At 33.9% G+C, this 12,921-nt stretch overlaps 1 protein-coding gene across 1 annotated transcript in view; it reads left to right on the forward strand.

Moving 5' to 3' along the window:
• Positions 1-381: 381 nt before the first annotated feature.
• The window catches only part of musk (muscle, skeletal, receptor tyrosine kinase), a 43,760-nt gene continuing 31,220 nt past the window's right edge, over positions 382-12,921 (forward strand). Inside the window, exons 1-4 of the mRNA XM_006626624.3 lie at positions 382-621; positions 9,561-9,687; positions 11,038-11,189; positions 11,690-11,817. Of these exons, the coding sequence (XP_006626687.2) occupies positions 543-621; positions 9,561-9,687; positions 11,038-11,189; positions 11,690-11,817 (486 nt within the window). The 5' untranslated portion in view covers positions 382-542. The remainder of the gene's footprint in view (positions 622-9,560; positions 9,688-11,037; positions 11,190-11,689; positions 11,818-12,921) is intronic.

The following is a 12,921-nucleotide window of genomic DNA, read 5'->3' on the forward strand; positions in this document are numbered from 1 at the left end:
TAGAATGAAATCGAGTTCTTACTATTCTATCAGTTGAAATACTACATATATTTTTGTCCATTTAATTTTGTTGTATCTTTTTCAGTCTGTGTTTTGGCTTCTGCTTGTGGAGTCTTACAACAGAGTAACTCTTTCCATTGTCACTTCAACATTTTGTTAAAACAATTATGTTAGGATTATTAAGAAGATAATCCTCCTAAATTGTAAAAAACAACAACATTTGTGTGTGCATGCTTTAGCTGGAACTAAGAAGAGTATTGTCCTTCTGAGCCTTCCTCTTTTATTTCTTTCTCTGAACACTGAGAGGTTACACATACTCTGGTTTCAGAAAGCCACATGCCTCTGGCTGGAACAGCACCAGCTGTTCCTGTCCATCTTGTCAGCCAGGACTGAAAATTCTTGAACACTCTTAAGAGTCAGACGACAGGCCCATTGCAGAGATGGTAGAATCCATGGGAACTATTTGCAAAACATGATTTTAAAATGAAACAGACAGATGGTTTTGTGATGCTTGTTTGAAATACACCCTTCTTGGACTAAATATGATGCTTTCAGAACACATTCCACTTCTACAAATCCTCATTTTGGCACAGTTCAGCCTTAATGCGGGACATCAGAAAGGTTGGTTTCTAGTTCTGGTTATGCTTTAATGGCTGTGTAACTGTAACAAATCTGATCTTGTTTTTCTTCTTTTAGGAATTTTAACTGTTCTCTGAATAAAAAGTCCCCTTGTATTAATTTGTAATGTTGTCCTGTTCAAAACAAAGTACCTACAGTATGTGTGCTGTACTGTTGTCATCATGTTTGGAATTAATTTCAGTAGCAAAATTTCAATGCATTGTGTTTTTCGAGTAATGGTTTCTTTTAGAGATATTTTATCACTGAATTATCCCTGAATTAAGAGCATTATGACTTTGTGTGATGCTAATGGGTTATGGTGTCTAAATATCTACATTTATAAAAACAGCACTTATTACGACTTTTTATTGCTGCAATAAAGAAAGTTAAAAAAAACATTTTTCATCAGTGATCATAATAGACTTAATGTCTTCATCTTACATTTGTTCTTGAAATGATTGCAGGATTTGAAAGATTTGAAATGATATGATCAAATGTATAATTCACTGTGAAGGAGAAATTCTGTGGATTGCAGTTTTACATTTTCAATACTATTCCTAGCTTGAACAAGCTGTATAGACATAAGTGATGTTCAGTCCAAAGTTAGGGTTGAAAATGTAAGTGCTATATATGTAGGTAAGACAGAGATAATAAATAGTCATTTTATGGATAGAGTAGATATGAATGAAGATAGATTTGGCAAGTCTTAACTCGGACATGCATACTGAGAACTTCATACTGTCACATATGGAAAAATCTCATACAGAGATTAAACTAAGACTGGGATGTTTTTCTACCCCCAACCAATATGATGTTGGGGGTTATTTTAGGGTGAGCCAAGTAATAATTTTCCTGAAGTTTTAGTCATTTTATTTTTGAATGAATTAAAAAATGAAGTTCTTTTAAAGAACTTGAACAAATACAAAACTTAAGAATTCATATTTTTCTTATTTGGTCTAACTGTAAAATAATGAGCATATCAATTAATCTTTATACAGTACGTGTGTTAACATTTTTTGTTTACAAACTGTACATTACTTTCTAAATAAAGCCAAATTCTGTTATATTGTAACAGTTCTTATCTTATTTTTAAAAACTTGCTGCAGAAAATAAGACATTGATATTATTTGTAGTTACTGTAAAACATGAGTGCTAACTGTTAATATTACTTTTCTGAACTAAAGTAAAAGGCCACACTTTTACTCTATGCTTGTGGCTTTTCTAGAATAGTCTGTCAGACTGTTTATTAGATACCCGTGTCTGTTCCACATTAATTAATATTTTTGTTACAAACAATCCAATTACAAAACAACTCAGAGCAATCACCACAGGTATATTAGTCAGGTGAAAAGAGTAATATTATGAGTTAACATAACCAGGCTGCACAGCTATAGAATAATGGAAAATGGACATGTGTGTAATAAATCTTATGATGGTGGTAGTTTAATGATTAGCAATTAATGCCAGCTTCAGGAGTTGGACTATTTAGTAGATTTACAGCATTATGCTGGATTCAATCTGAGGCCTGTGCACAAGCTGTAGTGATAGCCCAGACCACAACTGACATTATCCCAATACCATTCAGCACAATATTGTTCATCTTCAGACGTATCATTAAGATTTTCTCTATCAATCTTGGATTGCTGGATATTAATGCAATCAACAAACTGTGAGATGAACTTAACAGGCATGCATGTTAGTTTCAACTATCAACTAATACATTTTAATGATCTAACAGTTAGGCTACAGATTGATTGGAGCAACATCACCCTAGTCCATGGGCAGGATATCTGTGAGCCCATGGCATGCTCTTAGTGTTCAAGCTGAAGGCGGGCATGCCAAGTATTGGTCACTTATATAGTTACTGTATATCTGAGCTAAATGCACAGTGTCACTATGTTGCAAATGTAATGATGTAGCGATTATTTATAGACCAAGCCATCCTTTATCATGTGTGTTTATCTGCAATCTAAATACTGCTTATCTGAAATCTGTGATTGAAATTGTTTCAATATTTGTGTGTTAACTGTCAACTTGTTAAAGTTAACAGCTGATATGTATAGGAAATGTGCCATTTAGAGATTACCACAGCCACCATTGAAAACCGCTGCTACTGGTTTTGATTTTTCCTGTATAATAACAATATTTTTTTGCAATATCGACATGGTTTAAGTAGGTGAAACCTAGCCTGCAGATGATAAGCATTTCTAGAAACCCTTCAGTATTTTTCTCCTTCTCACTCACCCTCAGAAGACCTATCAGCACAACCACTGTGGTGTTTGACTTTTTATTTCTTTACTGATTGAAATTTTACCCTAACCAATATGTGCTGTTTTACTACTAGACTGAATATTTAAATTTAGATGGTTTGTCTATTTCACCAGCTTTACTTTATTTCATGTGAAGAGCTCAAGGGTATTTTGTCTTTGAAACTCTGTTTTCAGTTCTGTCAGACCCCACAGTGAACCTTACTCTTGCAGGTTAGGAATGTCTCAGCTGTGTCATGTGTCACTGGGGCTTGCCAGGCATTGACTTAAGGAAATACATTTGTTAGAACATGCCCAGTTGCAATAGAGATAATACCGATAATACAAAAAAAAGTCCAGTAATATACAGTATAATACGACTTTTTGACTGTGAAAAAATTGAGTCATTAATCAGTTGCCTTTAATACAAAATACTACAGTGGAATTATTCACTTCATCCTGTAAATAAACGTTTTTAAGTATATTGAATCTGGCTTCATCTCACCAGTTCTAGCTCGTCAGAAAGTGAATAAAACTGAAATCCTGTAGCTCTTTCACAACAGATTCTCAATAGATCAAAATAATGGGAGAAACCAATTATATATGGAGGACACTTTGAAATATGCACCTGTATTTTCTAAAAATGTACAGTACCATATAATAATACTCTTTCCAGTTTCCCATCACACACGCAGACAAGACACATAATGGTATAAATATAAAACTAATTGGATTGTTTTTCATTATTGTTGGTTACTCTTACAATAATTACAAACAATGTTTAGAGAAACACATATTAATTTATTCTAGTATTTTTCATCACTAGTGAAAGATTAGGGAATTTCAGGGCCAGCTGGACAAATATAGAGGGAGTGGGTGGCAAATTAAATTTACTAAAAATAATATTTTATAATAAAATATATTTGTATCCAAACAGTTTCACCAGCTGTGATATTTTAATAAACTGAGCATGGTACAGAGTTTTATATTACAACAATAAATTTGAAACACTCCCTAAGTTAATGAAGTGATGAGAACAGTTAATACACTGTTATACACAGGATATGATTTACACTCTTGCGCCATATATTAATAATTTGTTGAATTCAACTTTTGGCACAAAGGTGTCTTAATCAGGAAACAGAAACATCTGAAATGAAAGTTTTTTATCACTTAGTAACACCTAAGTTTAACAAAAAGTTATACTTAAGATAAACATTGCATAGAGCAGCACCCAAATGAAAGAATGTTACTAGCTTAACAAATTTACCAATGTTATAATGTTGATACGCAGGAGAGAATTGCTAATGAATCAACAGTATAAAACTTATACAAAACATCTTTAAATTATAACATAAACTTATAATTTCATGTCTTGTTATAGCTTACTTGTTTTTGGTTTAATGTACCGCAAGATTAAATATACGTCTTAATATAGAATTAATTAGTTGTCACTTTAGTTGACAGCTACAGACAATTATAATAGAGTGCTTGAAACAATATTAAAGTTGTGCATACCAGTTATGTGCAGGGATGGATATAATCTCTTGAATGACAAACTACTGGACAGTGTTTGACTCACTTTTCTTCCAGTTACTATTCATCTTACATCTTTCTAAATAAATATCTTAATTCATATCTTAATTCTCTTAAATCTAAAAGAAACTCAATAAAACGACAAATGAAAGCTACTGTGAGAAAATATCATATTAATGAAATTCAAGAGTTCATAAATTAAAGACCATTAATGTTATTTAAACAAAAAAAAACAAAATTGTCAATATATAAAACATTCCAGAAATAAAATGTTTAAAACAGTCTACAATTAATAATCAGCTAAAACTAAATGTTATTTAGTAATGGTATTTATGTGACTTTAAAATAAATTACATTTAAAAGGCTCAATGAAAATAAAGGGACAATAATCATATTTCTATGAGCACTCAGATGTGCATTTTCCACTCTGCCCCTTACCCAACACTAACAGTCTTTTTCTTTCACATTTTACAATAAATTAATAAACATTAACAAACATTTTAATTTAAAATGAATTTAGTGCAATTATTTAAAACCTTATATGAATGAATATGAATAATTTTAATTGGTGAAATATTTTATCTTTTATACCAAAGTAACACATACAGGACAGTATCTGATGTAAAAAATGATCAAACTCAATATTGAATAAATCAAGTGTCAGAGTTTAAACATATAAAGCCATAATAATTATGCTTTAGAAAATTTTATTAATTAGCTCCTAGTAGACAGTCTTTTTAATAGCTAGCAAATAGGGAGGGTAGTTGTGTCCTTTGTAACAGAAACACAGAAATCTTATTATGATCCAGAAGCCATGGATGCCTTAATTTATAAGGTATTAAAATTATATATAAGGTCTAATTAAAATTCTGATTGGTGCATGGATGACATAGAACTTGCATGAGCAAAGGTTCAGTTTTATTATCCTACAATAGGATACAGGTTGATCACATCAGTAAAATTTAAAATAATTAGCTGAAAAACTGCTAAAGCCACAAGTCAATGTTGTTACAGTTGTAAAATTAATTGTCCTCTGAACTGATTTCAGACATTTACTTCCTGAATTATGGCATAGTGTTTATTAAAGGGAACCACGAGATATGTATGTATGACTTTAGTAAAAAGGCACCTGCCTGCTTAAAAGCTAATTATACTGTACTTTCACTTATAACTCTCCCCAAAGCAAGATAAGAAAACTTAATCTCAGCATGGACCATTGGGGAAGTATTGGTAAGTCTGTTAAAACCTTCTAAATTATCAAAAAGGTCCATGGAGATCAAATTTTCTAGTGGAGTCTGGGGGAGAATGGGGCTATGGAAAGGATCACTGATGTTTTGTGTGTAGTAAGAGAAATTACCGTACAATACTGCCAAATGTCCTCACACTGAGGCAGTGGTGGAGCTTATGACTGCATGTTGGCAAAGCTGGGAGGATTATAAACATTAAAAGGTCAGCCCCTCCCATTTCAAAGAAACAACCTCAAAGAATGAGAATGTAATATAATGCAGTCGGGTTGCATATAGTCAAGTCGGAGGCTACAAGCAGCCTGAATGGCAACACTGTTTGATGGGAGCAAAACAAAAGCCTCTTTTGGCTTGGTGGCCTTGGCAAGGTGTATGTGCCGTTAGCCCATATTGAGGTCCGGGGTGGCCTTTCTTATTCTAGCAATCAATTTGCTGACTCTGGACATTGGGTAGGTGGCTAAATGAGGTATCTTAGTTTGACACCTGTTACACAATGTTTCTTTTCAGGTTGCCTGGAGCCTCTGCAACCTTCCAGAGGATTATGATTAAGCTCCTTCATCCCTGTGCAACATATGCATCCTTCTGTTTAGATGACATTATGGTGTTTAGGCCACATTTGGATTCTCACTTGTAGCAACTGCCAAGTATTGCTGAATACTATAAGAGATGCTGGGTTGATAGAGAATTTCCAATAAGGGGTATATAAGATCAAAGGTAGTCTAATAAGGTCACAACTTGATAAGTTCACTGCAATTGAAACATAAAGCATTGTCCTTCAGAGATTGGGGAAAACAAGAACATAGTTTGGGGAAGAGGAAAGGCTCTTTTTCAAAGAAGAGATTATAGGCTACTTATGTTCACAGAGAATCTCTTATAATGTACTGTATAAACGTACTATGCTAATCATTGTAGTAGAAAAATAGCAAGATACCGTGATGAAGGGACCAAAAATACAGGTGCCAATGCCAAGCTGATCTGTATTCTAACAGATTCTAACACAGTTCTGGAGAGACTTACAGTGTGTGAATTAGAATTTATCCAAGATACAGGCTTTAACACCCCTGCGATGTAATGAACAAATAGTGAGATTCCTTTAGCATTAGCCAGAGGGAAGATTGGTCCACCAACACCACTTCCAGCAGCAACCTGGTTTTCTTTGAAGGTCTAGCCTTATTTGGCTTCTGAAGAGATCAGGCTACATGATGCTGCTGCTACATATAAGAATGGAGATTCACAGTTCTAGAAATGTTTTCTTTCCTTAAATTATAACAACAAGGACAGACAGAGCATGAGCAGGTCTTACTGCCTACTCTACTGAAAATGGTATACTTTTCTCTGAGACTCTAAAATTAGCAGCAACATCAAGGTTTATGTGTGGAGGTCTCCCAAAGTCACCCTCATGATGAATCCCCAGCAATATACCCCATTTTCCTGTATTACATATGGAGATATATAGAATCAATCCCAGCGTCCCAGAACTCATACACAAGACAAGTATAGTTTTGGAATCTTCCAGTCAATTTTTCTGTCAGTCAGCTGTTGTAAATTACTATATAAACACAATTCTAAATATGTGGAGATTGCAGGGGGGCATCCAGGAGTAATTATCAAGTAGATCTGCCTGTCAACGTGGGGGCAGAACAGGAGACTGTGCCAATGAAATGTACAGTACGAGTAAGGTTAAAAAGCGGTGTCTTGGGACAGAATGTTAGAATACACCAAATGTAACACACAGAGACAGACAGCGCATGTCCACACAAGCAGACGTCATTCAAGTCTAAGTGCATCAGAGAGGTCATTGTAATGGAGGTGATCTAAGAAGACTGTGAGTCAGTAGTCTCAAAGGTCATACTGACCCAAATATAGAAACAAGAGTGTTCCAGAATTGCAAAATTCTTCATTGTGGTATATCACAATGAAACCTTTTCAGGCTTATTTTTGTGTTTCTATAAATGCATCCAAAATACTGTGACACAAATACAAAAAGAATTAATCTTGCACTTCATCATGGTTTAATCACACAATGAAGACTGTGCCTACTAATGATCTGGTGTTGCACAACTCCTTTCACTTGCTTTATTTCTGAAGGTCTCAGAAAGACACCATTGTCCAAAACAAAAGGCTTGTCTGGACATTCTTTCATTTTTTATATTTACTAAGCTGCCAAAGCAGTTGTTCTGAACTTGATGTCTTTGCCAGCCCTAACTCTTTCAAATGTAGGTCTTAATCTTGTAGTTTGCAGAGTGAAACCTAAAATGGGGTCCTGAATCATAGATTCCAGCTGTCTTTTTCTTCTTCCCATAATGCACAAATCCTGTTTGTAGAACAATTCAGTCCATACATTCAACAAGTGACAATAGCTGTTTCTGTGATGTTGAACAAGTGAAATATACTGAGTTAGGACTTAACTAGTTTACTCCCATGGACATCTTAGAAAGTCAGATACACCATTTGTTTTAAAAGTGTATTGTGCACTGCCTTCAGTGTTTAATTGTTTACAATGTCTTCAACATCAAGAGTAAAATACTGTATACTGTACAGCATAGCATAGTCAGATTTTGTGCTCCTATTATGCTTTTCTCAGCCTTCAAGTTTTATCATGTGTTTTCTTTCATGTTAAATTTAGACTTGAACAAGATTTGAACAATTTAATTTTGTCAGGTGTTCTTATTTCTATTTGCTGATATATCAGTATTTAAAATATTTTGCCTTGTGCATCACAAATTGTCGTTCAGTCTGTAAGCCTTTTAGCCAACGATTTATTTTTGCTTGCACTGTTGTACAGTAAGTCAAGGGGAAGACACCATATACAGTACTTGTATTATTTTAAAGTTTGAAAACAAAACTTCATTTTTGGATCAGTTTTGCTTTCCTTTAAAATATTTTTTGTTTTTAGGCCTCTGTTGCATTTATAGTCCTTAACTAAATTATTTTCACAATGTTAAGAAACTTCCAAGCACAGCATTTACAGGACTGTTTTCCATGCATAATATAATATCCCTGCTCCTAAATTGCTATTCCAAATTGCACCTGGATCCTTAACAGTTCTTCTTTCATTTCAGTCCTGGTGGAAATGACCCAGAATCTAAACTGAATATACTACACTCTGCTCGAGTAGCCTCAACTGTTTTATTATTGTGAATTACAGTATTTTGACAGCAGTTTAAGTGTTCTAGAGTACAAGAAATATAACTCTGAAATAGTGCCTGAAGTATGTAGACTATTCCAATAAGCACAACATATGCACTTTATAGCAATGAGAAATCAGAGATAAACTATACAGTAGCTGCATCTTGGAATCATTTTAAAGAGTAAAAGTGCCTTTTGTGGGAGCCCCAGGTGAAGAGGTACAGCTGATCTCCATATGTAGTCTAAATGCATTGACTCCATTTTTAAACAGTCTACCTAATTGATGATACTTGGCAGGATTTTATGGCGATGTTAACGCTAACTCGAACATATGAGAGACGGAAAGATCAGACGAGAAAAGAGAAGCGATATGATAAGGTGGTATGAATTTACTTTTAGGTCAGTAGGAGACAAATCCCATGGTATCAAGACAGGATCTCAGACCTTAATGTGAAATCTTTGTTTTATAGACAGATTGCTTCAAATCTTTGATTAACTAGGATATTTAAAATAAATATATAGACTACCTAAGGGAGACATACTGTACTGTAAAAAGAGGATTTTTGTAAATCTGTAAAGCATAAGATGCCTGATTTTCTCCATGTCAGCTCACTTGAAGCCAGATTCATGACTGCATTCAATATTGTATAAATATTATATGACAACAGTCTCTTAACTATAATTTATGTACTTAATTTATTTGACTAACATTATATATCATTTCTAATACTGTTTGTACGTTTTTCTCATTAATTTGTAATATTATTAGTACATTATGTCTTTTCAGCCCCTCGCATCACTACCCTTCTCGAAACTGTGGACGTGCTGTTGGAGCAGAATGCCACTTTTATATGTGAAGTGGATTCGTACCCTCCTTCTGAAATTACATGGACTCGTAATAATGTTCACATTCGGTAAGGACATACTTGATAGATTATGTGATATATGTTTAGGAAATTTATTTTTTCTTGTCTTGAATACATTAACATGGGAAATACATAGACATTGATGTACAGTAGCTCTCTTATCCCGGCTTCAATTGTTTAGTAAATTAAGTAACTTTATACCTTTTTTACATAGGTATATTGGCATCCCATCCTGAGGCATCCTGCCTGGAGCTTGCTCCCTTGCAAGCCACGTATTTTTTAAAGCAGTTAGAAAATTGATAGATGGTTTTCTTGGGCATATTCAAGATATTCTAAATCACTATCCAGAATATTCATAAAACATGTCAAGGAAATATACTGTATAGGTTTTATTGACATGCTTTAATAATGCTATTACTGCCAGCACTAGTATTAATTACAGGAGAGGTAATATTAATTAGGACATGCAAATAATATGATAAAAATGCAATAGGTAGTGTCTGTACATGGTTAACCATTCAGAAGTAAATTATTTTATCTCTATCTAGACATACAGCATTTACATGTATGTTCAAGGATCTTTTTTGAACTTTTAATTCTTAAAGACCAAAAATATTCCAAATTCCAGAGACCTAATTCCATGATGTTTCATATCCCTCAAAACTAAGTCCTTATGTACCAACAGAAAGATGGTCTAATAATGAAAATAATTGCTACTCACAAGTGTTCCTTACAACCCTTTATAAGTTTTAGTTTTTGTTCATGTAATGTTTTTTAAAGTATCTACTGTATATAAAATATTTTATTATTATTTTATATGTAGTTAATATGTTGCCTGTAAGATGCTGGTAAAGTAAGCAATTTAAGCAATTCCTGCTTTCTTTATGCTTCTGACATAACAGGCTTTAATAAGAGTGATTATACTGGATTGCTTTTGCTAAGATTTTGTAATCCAATGGCAATAACGATATTTTAACCACCATCTCTATGGATTTTAAATTATCACCCTTCTTATTTTGTTACAAGAACTGAAATAAATTAGTTTCTTTTTTAGTCACACAGCACTATGGGCTTGTCAATGAAAATTGATTTATTTCCCAATGTTTTTTGTGCCTTTTTATTTTATATGTTTTTACTAAATTAAAACTACAACCCAAAACCCACCTGACAAAATTCCAAACCGAGTACTTGATGACAGCATTCAATTGGCTACATACAAGCTGCCTAGGCCAAATAGAAAATTGCCATCAAGTGACCAATAGGAATGTGCATTTAGTGAGTTGGCCAAAATTTTGATGTGATCCAGGCCCTTGTGTGTATTGAAATAACCTAACACACTGTACAGCACATTGGAAATATTCTGTGTGTTATCTGCAATTACTATTTTTTTTGGAACAGAAATTTTGATTCTCGTTATGTCACCAAGGAAAATGGCCAAATGTTGATCATTCCCAATGTGAAGGACTCAGATAGTGGAGAGTACTGTTGCACTGCTCGTAATGGAGTAGGAGAATCTGCCAAAAGCTGTGGAGCCCTACAACTGAAGATGAGTAAGTGAAATAAAAGGTGGCAATAAACTATATAAAAGGTGGCATATGCTATGCAGTTAAAGAAGATCATTTGCACAAGGCGATACATATAAATATAAAGATGTATTTAGCATATACTGTAGCTACTGAAATATGGATTTTGTGTTTAATTGCTATTAATGTATTGGTGTATCTCACATCTGTGGAGAAGGCAATCAAGGTGTAGAATTGCTAAAGCTTTTTAAAGATACTATAGCTTTGTGTTTGTTGTAAACCAATTTCCCTAACACAATCGTGTTGTAAACTTCACTTTCCACAGAATGTAAGGTTCACATTTACAGTATAATGTTTGTTGACAAATTACACTATATAAATGTCAGCTGTTAAGAGGCTGGTGTCAAACCTGTTTTTCATGATTTAGGAATAAAACAATTCTTAAACTGTATCAACAGGGTAAGGATCTCCAGACATTTCACATTACACAATATATTCTAATGACAAACACTGTATTTGTCTTTCAGAACCCCAGATAAAACGGCATCCCACAAACATTACTTTACTTATTGGGTCAAAGGCCGTGTTACCATGTATCACACTGGGTAACCCCAAACCAGAGATATCTTGGATCAAGGGTGAAGATCTAGTAAAGGTAACTTCTGGATGTTTGCTTTTCTCCTTGAAAGTTACAGTAAGAGAACTACAGTATTTTAGTTTTAGGTTCTGTTTTCAGCAGTGATTTATTATACACTAGATTATAGACTGTGCTTATTAAATAAAAGCCAATACAATAGCAGTGTAAAGCATGGAATCTTCTGAAATGCAAGAATCTTTGAGTCTTTAAGTCTGCACGACTGAAGAACTTATGAAAAGAAAGTAACTTTACTGTACTAATGTACACTTTTTTCTTTAAGGACTGGGTTTAATAAGTGTTAGTTCTTTAAAGCAGTTTGCATTCTTCTTTGAAGTTTGAATCACTGATTTGTAAGATTCATTAAGTAAAGAGATGTTCAGCCAAGCAACCTATTCTAACGTATAAAACACAATTCTAGTCACACTCCAAATAAACATGAGGCACTAAAGCTCTGCTTACTATAAAAATAATGTTTCATTAAAGCTGGAAAAGCTACATACACATGTGTTATTTGATGAACAAGCACACCCAATGAATGGCAGGGAAACTTTTATAGATTTGTATATCTCAGACGAATAGCTCTTGCTTTGTTTCCCAGAAACATAAAAAACTTACGAATGATAGGAGGTTATTTAAGCCATCTTGCTGGCTCAGTTGTTTGCCAGTAACAAATTGCTGATCTGAGGATGTCATCCTATCAGTTCATGGAAGTCAGAATATTAGCTTCAAGGACAATAAGCCTCCATCTTTAGTCAGTAATTTAACCCAAGCTTTCTGAGTCATCAGCAAGAATTCAACTAAACCCACAATACTTTACATACCCCAGATTTTGCATCCTTGATCAGGACTAGCCAGACACACTCGATGTTATGTGGAGTGAGGTACTTTGCAGAAGATAAGTTTGAGTAACTATGAGGGTTGAGAGCTACAGTATGTCTGTGAATAATTACTAAATTATCTGAGCTTTGAAATAGTATTTATCATAAACTCTTTTGATTTTTTTCATAATACAACATACAGTATGGGAACAGTTACAGTACCATGGCAACAGAGCACATGTGATTAGTTTATCATAAACACATGCTAGCTTTTAGAAAGGGTTAGTGCCTCTGACTAGTTTCT

Source organism: Lepisosteus oculatus, chromosome 3 (genome assembly GCF_040954835.1).
Source record: "Lepisosteus oculatus isolate fLepOcu1 chromosome 3, fLepOcu1.hap2, whole genome shotgun sequence".
NCBI classification, from domain to species: Eukaryota; Metazoa; Chordata; class Actinopteri; order Semionotiformes; family Lepisosteidae; genus Lepisosteus; species Lepisosteus oculatus.